We start from the raw sequence: 21,367 nt of genomic DNA, 5'->3' as shown, positions 1-21,367 counted from the left end.
TCATTGGTGTCAGTGGGAGGAATAATGTGCCATCAATGGGGCCAGTGGGAGGAATAATGCCCCATCACTGGGGTCAGTAACAGCAATTTTGTCCCACTGTTGCTGACAGTGAGGAGCATTATGCTCCAAGGACTAGAAAAGGCAAGCAAAGGGCCACATCTGGCCCTTGAGCCGCAGTTTGGAGACCACTTGTCTATGGGGATGCATTGACTGCACAGACACAGCCACTCCTCCTCACAGGCATGTGGATGCTGGTGAGGCAGTATGCATTCAGGGCGGCTCACCTGCATGCCTCTCAAGTTAGAAGAAGCGGTTGTGTCCATGCAGCCACTGCATTCCCATAGACTTACATAGGCTGCCTACATGGAGCACAAGGAGAGGATCTCTTTAAGGACCCTTAAGTTGTAGGTGTTGTGTTGTTTAAAAAAAAAATACATGCTACACATTAACCACAAAGAAGCAAACTGGCACTAAGCCTGCTTTGCTTTGAACACAATGGAAAGGTTTAACATTAAGTTGTTAAACATAAGAAAGAGTAAATTATATTATGCTACCTATAGCAAAGGCATCCTTAAATGTTAGGGAATTGTTTACTGATTCCAAATTGGTAATAACATATTGTTCCTATTTCTTGATAAACCTATCTATAATCTTTGGCACGTGCAAAAGATTTGCATGATACATCTACACAATGTGAGCTAATTCTTCAAAATATCCAACTTTTCTTGGCCACAAAGACATGATCTAAGCATATTAATGGAAGAATATTACATGTTTCTACAGAAGGTTTTGAAAGGAATGCAAAAATAGCTAATCATTGCAAAGCTTGATTGGCCATGCAAAAGGATGTATAATCCTATTCCAGAGCTCGTAAAACGCTCCACAAAAATTCTACAAATTGGAAATGTGTTCCCATCTCCGGGTCTTCTTTTGTGTTTTGTTTGGCAGAACACGGTTAAGCACATCTCCACTTTTTAAGACCACCCCCTCCCCATCCTTCCTCTCTCACACATTTATTAAAAATTCCCCTTTATGTATACACACCTTAAAACCAGCAGGCAATTTTTGGGCCAATTTTGTTATGATGTCATTGCCTCTCTCTGCAGTAATATACTGTAAGTCCAAATAGATGTGGTGTCACAACTTCCAAGGGTAAGTCCATGTTGCCCTGGCCTCACAGGATGTGGGCTGAATGACAATGTGACATTCAACACTAGAGAAGACTGGCAGCTGAATGGATGGCAGAGCGCTAAAAAGAGTAAGCATTGCAGCTAAAGCTGCATTTTTTTACTTGTGAAACCTCAGGGTTATTTATTTTGGATACAATTTTAGAATCTTAAGCTCTGCCTTAAGATAAGTAACCACCAGCCATTTTACCCAGCTTTGGTAGTAACAGGAAAACAAAACAAAAAATATTGGTGACTAGTATTTGTGGCATAAGCATAAGCAGGAGTAATTTATTACATAATATAGCAATACCACCCCTTCTTTCCTACCTACCCCTAATGAATGCAGCTACGACGACATTTGTTATTTAGAACTTTATTGACCAGAGAAATGAGTCTCCTGGAAAAGGGCAATATTAACCATTAATGATTTTGAATGCCACAGTCCTTGATCTTTAACATAACTATTAAATCCATTAACATTCCAAGTTTCTATATTTAAAGTGACTACTCATGCATAGTAATGTAACACTGAAAATATATATATATTATATACATATATATATAGCGCTTTTCATATATAATGTACATTCACATCAGTCCCTAACCCTCAAGGGGCGTACAATCCAAGGTCCCTAACTTACATTCACACATACACATACTAGTGCCAATTTAGACAGGATCCAATTAACCTACCAGCATGTCTTTGGAGTGTTGGAGGAAACTGGAGTAGCTGGAGAAAACCCACGCAGGCACAGAGAGAACATGCAAACTCCAGGCAGGTGGTGCCATGGCTGGGTTTTGAACCGACCACCCTAGTACTGCAAGGCACTTAGCAACTGTGCTGCCCATAATTCCTTAATATACTGATTAACAAAATTGTAAAGTTACTCAAAGAAGCCAGTTACAATAGAGTGTGATATTTACATAAGCAACCAAAGAAACCTCAATCTGAAATAAGAGACATTATGCCTCGGACTTGGAAAAGTTAAGTTTTTCTCTCTCATAAGTCCTCTTTCTTAGCTGTAAATTTGCTTAAAGTTAAAGACACAAACCAGAAATGTAAGAATACATAACTGCAAAGGTTCAAATAAAAGAAACTGCACTGCTGTAAATATTGTAGCTTCTCAGGTGCTCCACTACTTGGGTGCTGGTCTGTAAGAGCCCATCCAGCTCAGCCAACTTGTGAAAAAGAAGAATAAAGCTGTACTCCATAGAAGCCAAACTGTGAAGTTTCAGAAGTGGCTTCAACACAGTCCCTGCCCTTGGCCACACCCATTATAGGCATGGCCCAGGGCAGGGGCTGTGTTGGAAGACAGTTTACTTATTAAACTTGACTTCTATGGAGTGTTGCTTTGTTGTTCTTTTTTCCCAAATAACTACAGTCTTGAATTAGAACTTTGCTTTAAAACGTCTTAGTTCGCCCTCTCGGAAAGATCTAAGAAGTTGAACACACACCCTTCACCCTCCCTACCTCCCCCATTCCTCGCTTTGCTGTATTTATTTCCTGTGGGTGATGTGGTATCAGAGTCCATGCAGCCGCTGTAGTGGTCCAGAATTTAAAATCATTGCATTTTTCCCCTCTTCATTCTGCGGGGCTTTCAGGACCGCTTAGAGCACTTCTGATTGGTCAGTGCCACGACGTGCCAGCACTAGACAATCAGAAGTACACTGATCCTATTGTAATACCAGTGAGCAAGCCCTTAGGGGTAAAGAATGTCTGAGGAGTATGGTATGTTGGGTGGAGATAGAATGTATGCATTCACTTTGACTTTCATGGAATAAGACAATATGAAACAACTTTGACCTGTTTATAATTAGCATAATGGGAAAGTGGCACATGAGTAAGGTAATGTACAAAACAGTAAAAAGAGGGACCTCAGCATACTTTCAACATAGCCAGAAAAAAAACAACTTAACTCACCTGTCTCAACTACTCAGGCTGAAAAACAGAGGTTTTAGTTGTATACATTTGCAAATACATATAGAAGCCACAACGCCACGTCAAGGCAATTCTGAAACGTGTGGTCCCAAAATTTACACTATCTGAGCTTCCCAGCTATGGAACATATATAGCAATGCACAAACAGAGAGCAGGCTCACATAGAGGCAGACCTTTCCTCCACAGATTGTGTCTGGGGAGCCCCTTATTACAGTTCTGTGTACAACCTACAATTCAAAATGCAGGGACTTTTTGAACTATTAGTTGCTGTACCAGCAAGACAAAGACTAGCATGTTGAAAGGGGATTACATAACATACTTAGGAATCTGTAAAATCAGAAACTGTTAAATTGTAACCTAATTTCAAAATCAGATATTTGCTAAATTAAATATCTTACACCTTGAAGATGCATCTCTGTGATACCTACTTGTTGGTAAACATTCAGGGATCTCAGTATATTTTTGTCTGAAATTGCTGTGGTTATTTTTTTAAACCCAAATTTATTGTATGGCCTTTGAACCATGGCCAGCAGATGCAGTAGGGCCACTTATAGGGGAAATTGCCTGATATTCACAGTTAAGTCCCAAAGTCCTTATTAGAACTACTTTCTGTAAAATGTTTGGTTGCAAGCTCTTGGGCAAACGCCATCTTTGCCACTTTTCATGTTTTGAGTCATTTTAGTTTCTATCTCAACAAAAGCAAACCATTTTTTCGTTTTGTTTTTTTTTGCTGCAAAGTCCATTGTTTTCAGGTTTCATTTCTTTTGAGGGTACAATGTTATTTATTTTAATGTTGACAAGGCAATTTTTGGGTTTAGCCTTTGCTTGCTGCTAACCATCTGTTCTTTTAGCTGCCTTTTGTTCACAGCACAGTGCTGCGTCATTTGAAAGAATTAAAGAAAGCTAATTGCAAAAACGATGTGCATCTAAACCAGCTCACATTTTATCACTCACATTCTCGGTACCCTCTGATCCCAATGGTAAAAAAAAAAACTTGGTCTTTGACCAGTAAGGCCTATTCTTCCTTATTAAAAATGACCTGCTGCTGGCCAATTCTGGATGGTCACTTCCTTTCGCAGCTAGAGAAGCAGCTTTGTCACCCTAGGACAGGACTACAGAACCTCTCCCCCTCTTCTCATGTACATAACACAGGGGAAGGTATTCTATAGTTCGCATAGGTGAATTTGGAAATCCTGGTAACACTGCCTGAAATATTTGCAGATTGCAAGCTTGATCTCTGACAGCAAAATATACCAGAATGCTTTCAGTGGTATATTTAACAGACCAAAAGAGAGAAAAGAGAAGTTCATTGTTAGGTTTTATACACTTTAATATCCTGTGCAAGTCCATAGCATCATGGCTGTCTTTCAGAACTTTACAGTCTGCCATCCAATCAGAAAGCTTCACATCTGCTTGGGACAAGTACATTTCATATTAATGTAGCAGACATATAGATATTACTTATAAAAATGGCACAAAATAAAAAAGGGAATTAACTGGCTACAAAGGAAGAGGAACTGCTGTATACTTGGAGATGCATGTAAATCCAAAAAACAGGATAAACTGGACAGGCAAGTTACAGTTATATAGAAAAAGATATATATACTCATTCACAGTATTATGAGTAATAAAAGAGACCTATTGAAAAGGTACTGCCTAATTCTTACCATAGGTGCAGCTATGTGAACTCCATTTGACCTATCTGTCACAGGCCGCGGCTTCTCAATTTGGATAAATGCCCATCTCTGGGATTTTTTTTAAATTTTTTTAATGGGCACCTTTTTTGTTTCCTGTTATGAGGTGGGTGGGGGAAGCCAGTGGCCCTTGTGGGAAAAATGCACTGAATGCTGAAATAACTTTCTTTTGGGATTTATGGAATACAGCCAAGCAGCCACGTCAACACTGCCACAGCTTAACTGTAATCAGCCATTTTTGCTAATTTTTTCACATCTTAAAAGGGAAATTGTTGCCATTTTTATTTTAAAACATTTATATTTTATTTTAGAACATTCTTATTTTACTACTAAGCACTTAACCACGTCAAGACTGGACTGTTTCACCTCCTTCCAGCCTAGGCCATTTTTCAGCACTGTTACACTTTGAATGACAACTACTCAGCCATGAAACACTGTACCCATATAAGTTTTATATATTTTTTGAGACAGATAGAGCTTTCTTTTGGTGGTATTTAATTACCACTGTTTTTTATTTTTCCATATAAAGGAAAAAAGAGCAAACATTTGTAAAAAAGTTTTTTTTTAAGTTTTTGTTACAGAATTTTGCAAATAAATAATCTTTCTCCATACATTTAGGCCAAAATGCATTCTGCTACATTTGTTTGGTAAAAAATAACCCAAATCAGTGTACAATTCCAATTCCAAAAAAGTCAGGATGCTGTGTAAAATCTACATAAAAACAGAATAGAATGATCTGCAAATCTTATAAACCCATATTTTATTCACAATATCAAATAAAATTCATATCAAATATTTAAACTGAGAAAATGTACCATTTTAAGAAAAAAAATAAGGTAATTCTGAAATGTATGGCAGTAACACATCTCAAAAAAAGTAGAGATAGGGCAACAAAAAGCTGGAAAAGCAAGTGGTACTAAGAAGGAAGAGCTGGAAGAATATTTTGCAACTAATTAGGTTAATTGGCAACAGGTCAGTAACAATATTGGGTATAAAAAGAGCATCTTAGAGAGTCAAGCCCCTTTCACTAGGGACGGACTCTGATTTCAGCAGCAGGGGATCTGTCTGCTCATACCCTGGTGATCAGAACAGAGCAGATGATGGCAGGTCTGTATGTGCTCAGTCTATCAAGAGTGGACATGGACAGAGCCAGCTCTGCTCTATGGGCTGTCCTCCAATTTGATCTGCCTAGATAGAGGAGGATGGATCCCTTTTTGTTTTGTTTTTTTTGCGGACTGGATCAGATTGGAGGTAGGTGTGTGTAAACAGACTCAAGATCATTTATATTCACCAATCCATAGGGGTGAATGAAGGGTCCAATCAGGTCTGCCTGAAAAACTGACAGACAGACCTGATCTAACCCTTCATGTGAAAGTGTCTCAGAAGTAAAGATGGGCACCAATTTGTGAAAAACTGTGTCTAAAAAATGTCAATTTCTGAACAATGTTCCTCAACGTAAAATTGCAAAGACTAAATATATTATCATCTACAGTACATAATATCATCAAAGGAATTTGAGAACCTGGGGAAATCTCTTTGCTCAAGGGAAAAGGCCAAAACACTATATTGGATTCCATGATCTTTGGACAGATGGCACTGAAGAAAAAACAAGCATGGTTCGATGACGGACATCACTGCATGGGCTCCAGAAAACTTCCAAAAATCACTTTCTGTAAACACAGTTTGTTATGCCATTCAAAAATGCCAGTTAAAGCTGTATAATGCAAAGAAGAGGCCATATGTGAACATGATCCAGAAGTGTCACCGTTTTCTCTGGGCCAAAGCTCATTTTAAATAATCTGTTGTAAAGGGGAAAACTGTTCTGTGTTCAGAACAATTGAAAACTGACTTTCTTTTTGGCAACCATGGGCACTGTATCCTCCAGATTAATGCGTAGAGGGTCCTTCCAGCTTGTTATCAGCGTATCAGTGCTCAGTTCAAAATCCTGCATCTCTGATGGTATGGAGGTGCATTAGTGCATATGGAATGGGCAGCTTGCACATCTGGAAAGGCAACATCAGTGCTGAAGGATATATCCAGTTTTTAGAGCAGCATATGCTTCCATCCAGACAACATCTTTCTCAGGGAACGCCTTGCATATTTCAGCAGGACAACACTAAACCAAATACTGCATCTATGACAACAACATGGTTTTGTAGTATAAGAGTCTGGGTGCTTAACTGGTCTCTCTGTAGTCAAGACCTTTCACCAATTTGAAATATTCAATGCATCTTGAAATGAAAAATACAACAAAAAAGACTCAGGACTGTTGAGCAGTTAGAATACTATCTGGCAAGAATGGGACAATATAAGTAATTGAAATATTGTGATGTCCAAATGACTAAATAACCAAACAATAATAAGTGTTGCCCGCATTAAGCCAGGCAAAAAGAGGTTAGCAGATGCCCCTAAAAAGTGAAATACACAATTAAATACGTGAATAGGTAGGCTCTGCAATAATTGTGTGTCAAAAAAATAGATAATACAGTATAATTTTAACATCATCTAACAAATGATGTTCCTAGACAAAAAAAAAACAATATATAGTGAACATTACGGTGACAGTCCCATGAAGATATAGTCCCGTAGACCAAAAATATGCTCTTTCACCATGTGCAGACAATATGTGAATTGCTCACTCACCAGAAAAATTTGACCCTGCTTAAGGTGGTCAGATACGCTTTGTTATCCTAAGTGTTGTTGAGATGTTGAGAGTATACTGTATTAACTGTATTGTAGCGCCTACCTATTCACGTATTTAATAAGAATGGGACAATATTCCTCTCCCAAAACAGCAAATGGTCTCCTCAGTTTTCAGACATTTACAGAGTGTTCGTAAAAGAAGAGGGGATGCTACACTGAGGTAAACATGGCCCTGTCCCAACTTTTTGGAGATGTGTTGCTTCCATTAATTTCAAAATTACCTTATTTTTTTCTTAAAATGATACATTTTCTAAGTTTAAACATTTGCTATGTTTTTATTTTCTATTGTGAATAAAATATGGGTTTAGGAGATTTACAAATCATTGCATTCTGTGTTTATATATATTTTACACAGCATCCAGACTTTTTTGTAATTGGGGTTGTATATTATTTAGTCTGTGTGAAAGTTTTAGTGTCTACAAACTATGGTATATATATTTGAAAATTGATCAGGCATGATATACTGGCTACCGATCTAATTTCTTGAGGCCCTCCAATGCCAGGACAGTACAAATACCCCCCCAAATGACCTCTTTTTAGAAAGTAAACAGTCCAAGGTATTTATTAATATGCATGGTGAGTTTTTGAAGCTGTAATTATTTGTCACAAATGTTTGGAAATTTAAGTAGTTAAATAAATGTTTTCACAAAGTTGTCATTTTAACAAGTTATTTTAAACACACAGCATAGGCATACATACAATACATCCCAAAACACATTTTGCTATGCCTCCAGAGTATGGGGATACGATATGTGTGAGACATTTTGACAGCCTAGATGCATAGGAGGGCCCAAAACCCAATGAGCACCGTTGGGCTTTTACGCAGCATAAATGACTACTGTCCAATTTCCTGTCTAGCTAACATGTTTCTTGAGTCCAGATTTGGAAACACTGCAAGGTATTTTCTAAGAGGCATGGTGAGTCTTTTAGAGACTTTTTTGCCACAGGTTTTTGCAACATGCAGAATGAAAATGAAAATGTATTTATTTTTTTTTTACACAAAGTTGTCAATTAATAAGATATTACTAACACAAAGCATAGACTTAGAATTACATCCCAAAGCACATTGTGCTACTCCTAAGTGTGGTGATACCACATGTGTGAAACTTTTTCAAAGCCTAACCACATAGGGGGGCCCAAACTCCAAAGAGAACCTTCAGACTTTCTAAGAGCATAACGTATGCCTCTAATTTCCTGACTACCAATCACATTTCTGAAGGACCTAGAGCACTGGACAGTGGAAACACCCAAAAATTACCATATTTAGGAGAGCAAACACCCCAAGGTATTTTTAAGAGTCATGGTGAGTCTTTTGAAGACTTTGTTTTGCAACAAATGTTTGGAAAATGCAGAAATAAAATGAAAATTAATCTTTTTGCACAAAGTTGTCAATTAAATACAATATACTACTGTGCAAAAGATTTAGGCAGGTGAAATGCTGCAAATTAAGAATGCTTTCAGAAATAGAAGTGTTAATAGTTTATTTTTAGCAATTAAAAATGGCAAGTAAATGAACAGGAGAAATATCCAAATCAAATCAATATTTGGTATAACCACCTTTTGCCTTCAAAACAGCATCATGTCTAGGTACACTTGCGTACAGTTTTTGAAAGAACTCAACAGGTAAGTTGTTCCAAACATCTTGGAGAACTAACCACAGATATTCTGGGATGTAGGCTGCCTCAAATCTTTCTGTTTCTTCATGTAATCCCAGACAGACTTAATGATGTTGAGATCATGGCTCTGTGGGGGCCAAACCATCACTTCCAGGACTCCTTGTTCTTCTTTATGCTGAAGATATTTATTAATGGCATTGACTGTATGCTTGGAGTCATTGTCTTGTTGCAGAATAAATTTGGGGCCAATCAAGTACCTCCCTGTTGGTGTGGCATGATGGATAAGTATCTGTCTGTATCTCTGAACATTGAGGACATCATTGATCCTGACTAAATCTCCAACTCTGTTTTCAGAAATGCAGCCCCAAACTTGCAAGGAACCTGCGCCATGTTTCACTGTTGCCTGCAGACACTCATTATTGTACTGCTCCTCAGCCCTTTGGAGAACAAACTGCCTCCTGCTACAGCCAAATATTTCAAATTTTGGTCCAGAGCACCTGCTGCTATTTTTCTGCACCCTAGTTCCTATGTTTTCCTGCATAGTTGAGTTACTTCGCTTTATTTCCATGTTGGAGGTATGGCTTTTTGGGCCTATTCTTCAAAGAAGACAACTTCTGGCAAGACTTCTCTGGACAGTAGGTGGATGTACCTGGGCCCCACTGGTTTCTGCCAGTTCTGTGTTGATTGCACTGCTGGACATCTTCCGATGTCAAAGGAGAGTAAGCATGATGTGTCTTTCATCTGCTTCCTTAGGTTACCTTGACCGACTACTGCACCTACGGGCCTCAACAGAGCTTGAACAGCACATATTGAAACCTCAGTCTGCTTTGAAATTTTTGCTTGGGAGAGACCTTGCTGATGCAGCATAACTACACCGAGTCTTGCTACTGTGCGCAGTCTTGCCATTGTGTATGACCTGTGACATGAAACTGTCTTCCACAACCTCACCGTAGTAGGAGAGTTTAGTTGTTCCTCACCCAGTTTCTGTTTCAGTTAAATGACTGTGTTTCAACCTACGTCTGAAATCGATGATCATTAGTACCTGCTTGGTATAATTGATTAATCATACACCTGACTCTGATCCTACAAACTCCCTGACTGTGTAAGTGTACAAAGTGTGTAAGTGTAAAAATCGATGCTGGTTTGAAGCCAAAGGATAGCCACACCACATATTGATTTGATTTTTCTATTCTTTGCTCCCTTTTCATTTTGTAAACTGAAAAAAAATAAACAATTAAAAGATATATTTTTGAAAGCACTCCTACTTTACAGCATTTCTTCACACCTGCCTAAAACTTTTGCACAGTACTGCACAGTACTCATAGCATGGGCATCATTAAAATTAGAACGCAAAGCACATGCCACTACTACTCCTGAGTATGGCTATATCATATCAGTATGAACTAATTAGGTACCAGATATTGTATCTTGTGTATCACACAACCAATTGTATGAAAACTAATGTCCTGCAGTGGTCAGGGAATATAGCTTAGTGTAGTGTCACCTATAGCAGTCCCTGTTCCTATAAGCTAAGCAAGCCTAGCCTACTAGTACGTGGCTGCCCCCCAGGAATGCCATACTCACTGGCCAGGAATACAGGGGACTGAAGAAAGGAAGAACAAAGAGATCCTGTGGTTCCAGGAGTGTGGTTGTCCACACGGGAATGGCTGGGACTGATTTCTCAAAGGATTGTAGTCAGTTGGACAAGCAGATGGATCAGTTCAGGCAGCAGGCAGAGACATGGTTAGCAAAACAGGCAAAGGATCAATCAAGGCATCAGGCAGAAATGTGGTTAATAAACACACTGGTGTGGCAGTGTTCAAAAACACTGTTGCTGGCTGCACTGGTCTGGTGACACTGGGACTTGAGTAGCAGTGATTAGGAACATTGCTGCTGGCTTACACTGGTCTGGTGAAACACACTGGGAGCTAGTGTTGCAGCGAACAAACTCTATTGCTGGCTTAACCACTTGCCTACCGGGCATTTATACCCCCTTCCTGCCCAGGCAAATTTTCAGCTTTCAGCGCTGTCGCACTTTGAATGACAATTCCGTGGTCATGCAACACTGTACCCATATTACATTTTAATAATTGTTTTTACACAAATAGAGCTTTCATTTGGTGGTATTTAATCGCCGCTGGGTGTTTTATTTTTTGCGCTATAAACAAAAAAAAGAGCAAAAAATTAAAAAATTAAAGTTTTTCTTTGTTTCTATTATAAAATTCTGCAAACAGATCATTTTTCTCCTTCACTTATGTGCGTTGATGAGGTTGCACTGATAGGCAGCACTGATAGGCGGCACTGATGAGGTGGCACGGATAGGTGGCATGGATAGGCAGAACTGATAGGCGGCACTGAGGAGCTGGCACGTATGAGACAGCACGGATGCTGCTGCACTGACATGCAACAATGATGGGCACTGATAGGTGGCACTGACTGGTGGCACTGCTGGGCAGCACTGATTGGTGGCACTGATGGGGAGCACTTCTGGGCACTGGTGAGTGGCACTGCTGGGCACAGGTGGGTGGCATTACTAAGCACTGATGGGCACAGGTGGGTGGCACTGCTGGGCGGCACTGGTGGGAACTGAACATCAGGGCACTGATCAGGAAAACTGTTGCTGGCTGCACTGGTCTAGTGTGGCGCCAATCAGGATCACTGATTCTAGCTACACTAGTCTTGTGACACTGTGACTGGTGTGGTGGTGATCGGAGACACTGACTGTTTTCACTGTTAGGGATCATTCACATGTGAGGCTAGTGGGGTGGGGGCAGTAAAACTACAGCACAACCACAAGGTTTTACTGCACCCGCCCAACTGTCACCCCCTCTTTAGCTGAGGGTTTACACATGCCACGGCTGCAATGTTGTGATTTGCAGCTGTGGCTGAAATTTTAACCCTTGTACAATTTTCTTTTACTTTCATTTTCAGTGACAATGGTAACCAGGACAAATAGGGTGAATCTCCCTAACCGGGACACAGACAGCAATATAATTATGACAGGTGTTCTAATCCCTCTCCACTCTATCCAAAACCAAAATAAAAAGATTTTCCCTTAGTGATATTTTAAGCTAGCAGTGTTAGCAGTTATGGAGAAAATTAGAGTGTGTGTGGGGGTACTCAACAGTGTTTTTTTATTTGATGTATACCGAATAGTAAAACGTGCACATTTTTATCTATTAGACAATTATTTCCCAGAGCTACAGTACAGTAAGGATTTCCTGTTACAATCATCACAGCTAGAGAAAGAAACAAACAAAAAAAAATATTCAGCATTTCCAGGAAACAAGAAAATGAGAAAAGTATCCACCTTAGGCAAGATTCGAGATATCAAATCCGGCAATGGAACAATGTAGGTGAGGTACCAGGCTTCTATGCGAATTCAGAAATTGCTAAAACTTTTTAAAGCTTTGGAGAGGAGTAGGAAATGGTTAAAACCTCTGTGTTTTTTCTCTGTGTCCCTTTGGGGGATATCTCCTTCATTCTCATTCATGTTCCAGTGACAAACATGTAATTTTGTATTTCCTATCACTTTCCGTCCTTGTGATGTTAGTCATTTTGGATACACTTTAAGTATGCATGCAGACATGACTGGCCTCATATTTTATGAAACAGCACCATACCTGTAGTATACACGCAGGTTCTGAAGCTCTTCTTCCAGTCGTTTATAGTCTTCTACAACCTTGTCCTCATCTTGCTGAAGAAAGGACAGTGGAACCTGGCAATAAGTAACATGAAGGTAAATTAGTTTAATGGGTGTAACAATCCAACACACTGTATGTGGCCCATCATGCTTATGAAAGATATATGTAGCGCCTTGAGAGACGCTGACTTTGGGTCCCCCTTATTTCCTGCACAGCCAGGCAACACGCATTTACAAACACAACAAACAGTCCATGGGCTTGGTTTTTTATATTTATTAGGGATATCGGCTTGGATAGGAAAAAGGGGTTATGGGATGCCCAATCTGACTGAAGAACAGCAAAATTAGGGCAATTTCCTTTTCTAGAATACTGCAAAATGACAGACTTTTGACTGCGTTCCAGCCAGAACTAAAACAGACTTTAGCAAAGTAATCCCTTTCTAGGAATTCAATGTCCCATGAGTGGATTTTTAGCAGTGTGACAACTTGTAAGAGCCCTGGATCCCCTTTGTGAACAAAATACCAGCCCACCTGGCTACCGTATCTGATCCCAGGACAAGGGATTGGATAGGCAATAAACTGTCCACTGAAGACTTGCCAGGAACTTGCATCCAGCAGACTTCTCCCTTTTAGGTCCTGGGGGTGTAGAGATACTCACACTGTCCATGTCCTGCAGCTATGGATAGAACTGCTTTCAGGCCTTCCACTGGGCTTTTCTAGGCTATGCAGGCTGTACTTTCCCCAGTGGACTACAGGGCAGTCAACATTCTTCTTTCTCCAGCCTGGAGGCAGAACCCCCCTTCTCTGCCCCACCCCCAGGCTACACAGCAGAACTTCAATTCTCCATCTTCCACCTGACTCACTTGCTGGCCAGGCTCTGTCATAGTTATGGGCCACTGTGCAGAAAACCATGAAGGCCTCCCCCCGAACCTCTGGTCCTGGGGCCCTTCCCTCCCAGCTTGGAGCCCTTCCTTCCAGGCCCGGGGCTAGGATTGCCACCTTTTCTTCAAGCCAAGCCCTAACACTTTAGCAGTAAATAGTAATACTAATACCTCTATAGTCCAGAGGGGATTTTTTATATATATATATTCTATCTTCTCATCTGGACTATAGAAGCATTAGCTACTGATTGAGTCCAGCTGTGCAGATCAGCAATAGATAACACTATTTAGATGGCAGCTTTTTGAGGTGTGGTTTTTATCGATTAAGCACTTTTCTAGCGTGAAACACGTTAACTTTTGCCCCGTCTTTGTGTGGTTGTGAGGTCTTTATCTATGGATCGCTTCAATAAAGCTTTTGGACTTTCTACATATTAATGTGAAGACAACCATCTTCTCTTCAAGTCTGCTCGGTCAATACCCGCACCAGTACATGTTGTGGAATAATAGGGGGCTAGTACGAAGGCACCTGGTTGGGCGGTTTACCTTTTTTGTGAATATTGTGTGGCAATCAGCATGTACTGTTATTACATAGATAACGAAAATATAGATCACATAATGTGGGCGAGATTAAGCGAAAAATTTGGTTTATTTCCTATTGAGTATGTTCTCTTTAATTCATTTCCATAAAGCACATAAATACAGCTCTTGTATCATAAAACAGAGTATAATGTGTGGTCTGAATATATGTCACTCTTTACCGCTGCCAGCTTTACTTTCACAAAGCCAGTTTTTATAAGACAGCTGCAATTTCACCACATGGTTTGCACTTTACAACTGCATTTCCCTAAGTAAATAGCTTTGAGTGTCTCAACAATCAATTGAATCCTCAATAGTCTGATAATGTAAATTAAACTGTGTATGTTTTAAATAGGAACAGAGATTTAAATACAAAGCTGTCCACGCACCTTAGGCAGAGGACAGATGCCAAGGGACAGTTATAACTTATAAAGATTTGTTTCCTCCCATCATTCACAGGTAAATTCATGCCTATATCCTGTGTTTTATCCTTGGCTTATCAATTATCTATGCATTGTCGAGGGAACAAAATGAACTTTCAAAGTTTGCTTCTGGTACAAATCCAGTGCAGTTCTGGGAACACTAAGTGGCCCAATCACACAAAACACACCGTAAGGAAGATTTACTAAGCCCCCGGTCACATCGAAGCTGATTTTGAAATCGTGCAACTTACAGTGAAGTCGCATGATTTCAAAATCGGGTGACCTGCCGATTTCAGTTGCGATTTGCAAGACATCTGACACAAACGTCTATGCCAATCGCAACAAAAGTAGTGCATGTACTACTTTAGAAATCGGTGCGGCTCTGACCAAGTCGGAACCGCAGCGATATGACCATTTTAATAGAGGACAATAGAGTGTGAATTGGCATATCATTTGCAAATCGCATGCCAAGTCGCACCCGATGTGACCGGGGTGTAAAACTGGAGCACACAGAAGCAGATGCAGCTGTGTATGGTGGCCAATCAGCTTCTAACTTCAGATCATTAAATTAAGCTTTGACAAAACCAGGAACCCGATTAGCTTCTGTTCAGAGCTGCACCAGATTTTGCACCATTCCGTTTTAGTAAATAACCCCCATATCTAAAAATAACCTAAATAATCCAATCCGTTTAGACATAGAAAAAATGAAAAGCCACTTTTTAAACTGCTGTCCCCACAAAAATCTTTGACCATGTAATAAAAGTATTCCTATAGTGAAGCTTTTGCTGCAGGAACTTTGGGCCCAAAGTTCCTGTACAAAAAGTCTATTTCGAATGGCACCCCAATGCACATGAGCTGCAATGCACCCAATGCACTATGTTCACAATGCATGGTGCCCTTTGCCGTATGCTGTGAAAAAATGCAGCCTGCATTTGTGCACTCAGGTACATTGTACCCCATTTAATTTGACGGACTGCTTAAAACTGAAATGTTGCCTAATGTACAAAATGTGTGCTTTGCAGCATGGTGCGATTCATCGTGATTGGGCCCTTTCAGTAAAAACAAGATAAAAACAAAAAAGTATTTTTAATTTTTGAAATTTTACAACCAATTTATCCATAACCCTAACAACCCATGACAGTCGTCACTGAGAAAAACAATTCCAGGTGACGGGAAAACCAATCAGTGAACTACTAACAAATTCTCTGTAATCCACTGAGTACACAGCATGCACAGACCACCTTACAGGGTCAGGAGAAGTGTACTTCACTGTGCTATATAATTTCTTCTGTCTGCTTTCTGCATCACTATTCACATTTAAACTTTCAAGGTATTTGACCATTTATAGCCCTGTTATATTTGATAAAATTGGGAAGAGTGGGTGAAATGTATTAACACATGGGAATATCATTTTGACACTTTCGCCTTTGATATCACCTAGAAAAATCACCCATACTCATGTATGTTTGTATGCCTTCACTGACAACAATAACAACTGAAACATGATAATTAGTTGAAGGAATTTGCTTTAATTGAGCACTATTGTTCAATGGAAAATCTTATGCTACTGCACAGTAACTTTGTTCTTCTTTAGTTTTAGTATTTTTTTAAATACAATTTGTTCCTTTTAGATATCAGGAAAAACACTGTTATTGTATTCATGCATGTGTCTGTTTCATTTCAGTGTCTATATTGTCTCTGCAGAACATGCAATGATGTACCAGTAGTTGCTCAATAAATGTAAAAAAAACTTTCAAGGTAGGACATGACTCTACTAATTTAGCGTTCTCTTGATATCGATACCTAGTTAGGTCTTATGAATCGAACAGTGGAAACTTCTGAATTTCATTTGCCATTTTGGCAGGGTGCAGCTTGCAGCCTTGGTTCTACTCCTGTGAAGGCTGACAGGTGGCTTAGTTGGAACTACTTCATCACAGCCCAAATCATGCCCATAGTCTACCTGCATGCCGGTCAGGACCATCCTATCTGGACCCACTTTATCATTACGGACTGCTCACACTTCCAATATAGAATCTCTTCTGATTACCACCTTCTCAAAGACCATCTATTCAATATATGTTGAAGCAATAGCACCTTGTAAAATACTCTGGCCACCTAATCTCTTCCCATTTACCCTTAGTTAGACTTTTCCACAACCCCTCATTCACCCCTGCCTATGAAGATCTGCTGGCGTGTCTCTGGTGGGGGTGAAAAGGTATCAAATTTGTTCACAATCTTCTGGTGCTGTACAGTGTAAAATCCTTACAATAGCTTAGAAAATAGGGACTACCCAATTCAGAGGTTTTTTGCTATACTCATATCAAACATTATATCCTCAGCCTTAGCATGAATTGTACAGACTGCCCGACTAGACTCACCTTCTCTGAAAGCTGCTGCCTAAAAAAGCTCTACCCTAAAGGCTTGATTTCAGATATTTACACAGATCTTGCAGACATCACAGATCCACCTAAGCTCCCTCATGTGAATAGATGGGAAAAAGATTTATGGGTAGTCCTGGAGCATGCCGCCTGAAACAAGATTTAGGGAGCTATTGCTATTAATTGTGCGCTTAACATATCAGCTCAAGAAAATGCCTTTAAATTGGTTATAAAGGTAATAAACACATCACACTTACCTGCTCCGTTCAATGGTTTTGAACAGAGCAACCCCAATCCTCCTCTTCTTGGGTCCCCCGCATGCTCTCCTGGCTCTTCCCACCTGCTGAGGGCCTCAGAGCAAGCTGATTGCTCTGGGGTCACTTGTATATGCTTGTTCCCGAGCTGCCTCTGTGTGTATATGGGACACAGAGCATGGCTCAGTTCTGCCCCCCCTCACTGGCTGTTACTGACAGCAGTGGGAGCCAATGGCTCCTGCTGCTGTGTCTCAGCCAGTGAGGAGAGACCCCGGGAGAGCCTCGGCTCTCATGCACATCACTGGATCGAGATTGAGCTTAAGTATTAGAGGGCTGCGGGGAGAGTTTCATGCTGAAGGCTTTTTACCTTCCTGCATAGAATGCCGTAAGGTAAAAGACCTTCAAACTTTACAACCACTTGAAGGTTTTATCACATTGATATATGACCCCGGACAGAATTGCTAAATTTGTCCCCAATGCACGTGCTACTGTGTCTGTAGGGAGTGAGGCACTTTCCTCCATATCTGGTGGCACAGTCCTAAAGCCAATTGCTTTTGGATATGAGTGTACAACATGATACAATCTGTTTTAGATAATAATCTATCTTGAAACCCATGGGAAGCCTTGCTACACAGAAAAATCTCAGATTTTCCTAGGCGTGAAATTAGTGGACTTCATATTTGTGGCAAAAGCGTGGAGACAACATACTAATAATTTCTCTGAGGTAAAACAAAGACTGATGGATAGTATGGTTCATAAGGCACTTACTGCTATTCTCATTGATAATCATGCCAAATTTGGCTAGAGTACAACAGCAACCAGTTCTCTCCTCTCGCTGTAACCTTCCACTGATGGTGTTATGCGTGGTTGTTGCCTGACCGAGTCCTGTGGACTTCCTATTTCCTCCCACCCTCCCCATTATTTCTTTGTTTATCTGCTAAGCTTCTTTTTCTCCCTCTTTTCTGCTTTCTCCTTATTCTTTCCTTCTTTCTTGTTTTACCAATACCATGCTTGGCTGAGATGTCAGCTCCTCCCTCTCCCTCAGTTGTGCTTGGCACCTGGCACTCTCATACTGGAACTGCCAATAAACACAATTACCGTCAAATGTTTGCTGTTTTCAACAGCATCTTACATTGCTCCTGTTTTCATTAATCTGTCATAATTCTACATTATTGTATGAATCCCCAACTACCATCTTACTGCAACTGATTGTATGCTATTTTCATACCTTCGCTTGTATTGTTCACAAACCTTCTAAAAACGAATAAAAACTTTTGTAAAACAAGGTAGGCCATGGGTGGCAATGTGATGGTAAATCTCTTCAATGGGGAGAGAAGCAGAAACAATATAATTGGGAAAGGCTAAAACCTTTGTTTATATTTTTATTGGAGTCAATTATTTTCTGTCCACTTTGACCCCATGCCCCTAATTTCATACCCTGGTGTCACAAAGGACAGGAAGTGAGGGGACAGCCCTTAATGGAACAAAATGCAATAATCATATAAAAACTGAGAAAAGCTCCAAACAATCCCCAGCCTATTTAAAACAAAGCCAAATATTTTGATGTGGGATAAAAAAAAAAAAAAAGAAGAAGCATTCTCGCATATACTGTATACGCTTCCTTTTTCTGTGTTCCCCAGAGGCCACTTAAATACCATACAAAAAAGGCACAGGTTGCTGGCCCTTTCTTGATTTTCTTGTTCTCTCTTTTGCCATTTTTATCCTTCTCATTGATTTGTTTCTTACTCTTCTCTCTAATCTTTTTCTCTTTTACATTACAGACTGTAACACATACATGTGTTCGGAGAGTGCTTCTGTACCCAGTGTAGCAATTGTGCACACAGAGATGGACGCAGTCATCCATTTTGCTCCAAACCCTCCATCTTGTATCTCTCTCTCCCTCATCCCCCCTCCCTCTCTGTTGAGTGGCATGTGGTCTGGAAGAGGCAGAGGTCACAGGCAGTAATTAACCTGACCCAGTAACAATCGCTCCCAGGCTGCAGGTACACAGATTGTGGTCCATTAGCTGGAAAATCTTTGTGCAGGGTGCAGCTGGGCATGGCATTGTTACGCACGTGACAGAGCAGTTTTAGATTGGCTAGTCCTTCGGTCACGAATTTGGTGAGAAGGGCTGGGGTCTGATGCCGCGATCGTCACACCCAGCCCCAAGCGAAGGCTTACAAACAAAAAGGAAACCATCAATTGGTTACAATTAGAGTACCAAATTAACTACACAGATATACATAAAATATATTTCTTTATTCATAAAAAGCTAAAAACATATCCATTAGGCCATCTGATTTAATCTATATTGCATCTCTAAAACATTTATAACACTGGTGTGCAAAACCCTTATGGGTTGTATTTGTCCTCAGCCGAGGGGCTAATTTTGAAGCTGTTAACATCCCAGAATCAATTGAGCCTAAATCCCAACATGTTTCGAAACTTCCTCAGGGGCTATTTCTTGGATTTTTTAGAAGTACAAAACAAAAAAAAACAAAGTGATATCAAGACTCCACTCTTGCCTGAAGGCAATGTAAAAGTTACATACTACATTAAAATGCTTCCATTACACCAAAGTTATATAACCACTGGTAGCCTATGTCAAAGAGGTTAAAACCACATGGTATGTAAGCGGAGTGACCCAGTTCAGTAGGTAGGCAAACAGGAAAGCAACCATCGAGAGGTACAAAAATACCAAAACATCAAAAAAGGGAACCAATCTTAACATCACCCCTCCCACCATCAGTGGTAGCAATCAGCCCAAAAAAGGAACAATAGCAGATGAGTGGAGGATGCTGTATATCTCAATGGACTCTGAGAAAAGGATTTTATGGTGAGTACAAAAATAGCTATTTTGTCTTGCCTGTAAAATCCTTTTCTTGGGAGTACATTATGGACACAGGATAGTATTCTGGAATACTGGGCATAGTGCCACCTTCAGACTTGGACAATGGCAAAGCAAAGCTGTAAAGACAGTCTAGTGTAACCAGTCTCTCTCCCAACATACCTCGGTGTAATAGCAAGCAATGATAGGAGAGAAACATAACAGAATGGAAGGACCTATGTACCGTAATGTACTACAAAAAATGAATTTTGCAGGCAAGACTAAAAATATCTATTTTCTTAGACACACATTACATGACATATGATAGTATTCTGGAACATTGCAACATCAAAAAGCAGTCCAACTGAGAGGTGGGCAACACAGCAACAAGGCTAACAGGGATCGCTCAACAAAGACTACAGAGCGATCTGAAGAAACTCTATAACAAAAGTTGATGTCAGCTGAGGCTTGAATATCTGCCTGGTAAAACTCAATGAACATGAGAACAACAAAAAAAAAGGTGTGTTAATGCATGTTAAAAGCTGCATTAAAATTCAACGCCTGTGTAAAAAGTCCTTACAAATCTAGAGTGTGCTTTGACTGGTATAAAAAGAGAAACTTTTTTTTTTTTCGCCCTTGAGGTGAAAAGCTGCAAAGATGAGCTGTCTAATTCTCCTAACTAGTGGAATATTAAGGAAAGAAATAATCTAGACATGAACTGGTAAAAGAGAACTGTATCTAAACTTGAGAGATAGACTGAAACAGCGAGTACTACGTCCAAACAATGGATAGAAAACCCCTTAAGGATATTTGAGAACAGAACACAGACAGTAGAATAATGTCCTGGATAAGGTGAAGGGAAAGAAACCACCTTTGGAAAAAGGCCCAAAGGTTAAAAAAAATCTTCCCTGTGTAGCACAAGAAAGGGTCTTTGCAGAAAACTGCTTTGCGAGGACGGAGAAATAACCCTATAGGATTCTAAGGGTGGTTTTTGAAGAGATGACAGAACTAGGTTGCGATATCATGGAGTCGCTGTGGGGCATATAAGAGGCAAAAAGTTAGCAACAAGTGAGGGGTCTCTTTGGAAAAGAACTGCTAAGGCCCAGATTTGATCCTTGATGGTACTTAAGGATCCAGATCCAGACCAGACTGAAAAAAAAGACAAGATTCATCCCACAGAGATGGGAATAAACTTTTCAAGTGCGATGGTAGACTTTCTAAAAAGTTTATTTCCTAACTTTTAGGAACATAGAGATGACCAAATA

The 21,367-nt window shown here is 40.0% G+C and overlaps 1 protein-coding gene across 2 annotated transcripts in view; it reads right to left on the bottom strand.

Annotated features, from left to right (window-relative positions):
• The window catches only part of MIPOL1 (mirror-image polydactyly 1), a 539,082-nt gene that overhangs the window by 77,383 nt on the left and 440,332 nt on the right, over positions 1–21,367 (bottom strand). For both annotated transcript variants that reach the window (XM_089680250.1, XM_089680252.1), the window contains exon 10: positions 12,745–12,839. In XM_089680250.1, the coding sequence (XP_089536376.1) occupies positions 12,745–12,839 (95 nt within the window). The remainder of the gene's footprint in view (positions 1–12,744; positions 12,840–21,367) is intronic.

This window comes from Staurois parvus, unplaced genomic scaffold, assembly GCF_062004578.1.
Source record: "Staurois parvus isolate SC_StPar_1 unplaced genomic scaffold, SC_StPar_1.0 ptg000237l, whole genome shotgun sequence".
In the NCBI taxonomy this organism is placed as follows: Eukaryota; Metazoa; Chordata; class Amphibia; order Anura; family Ranidae; genus Staurois; species Staurois parvus.
The sequence above is the reverse complement of the archived record's forward strand: the minus strand, read 5'-3'. Positions and strand labels throughout refer to the sequence as shown.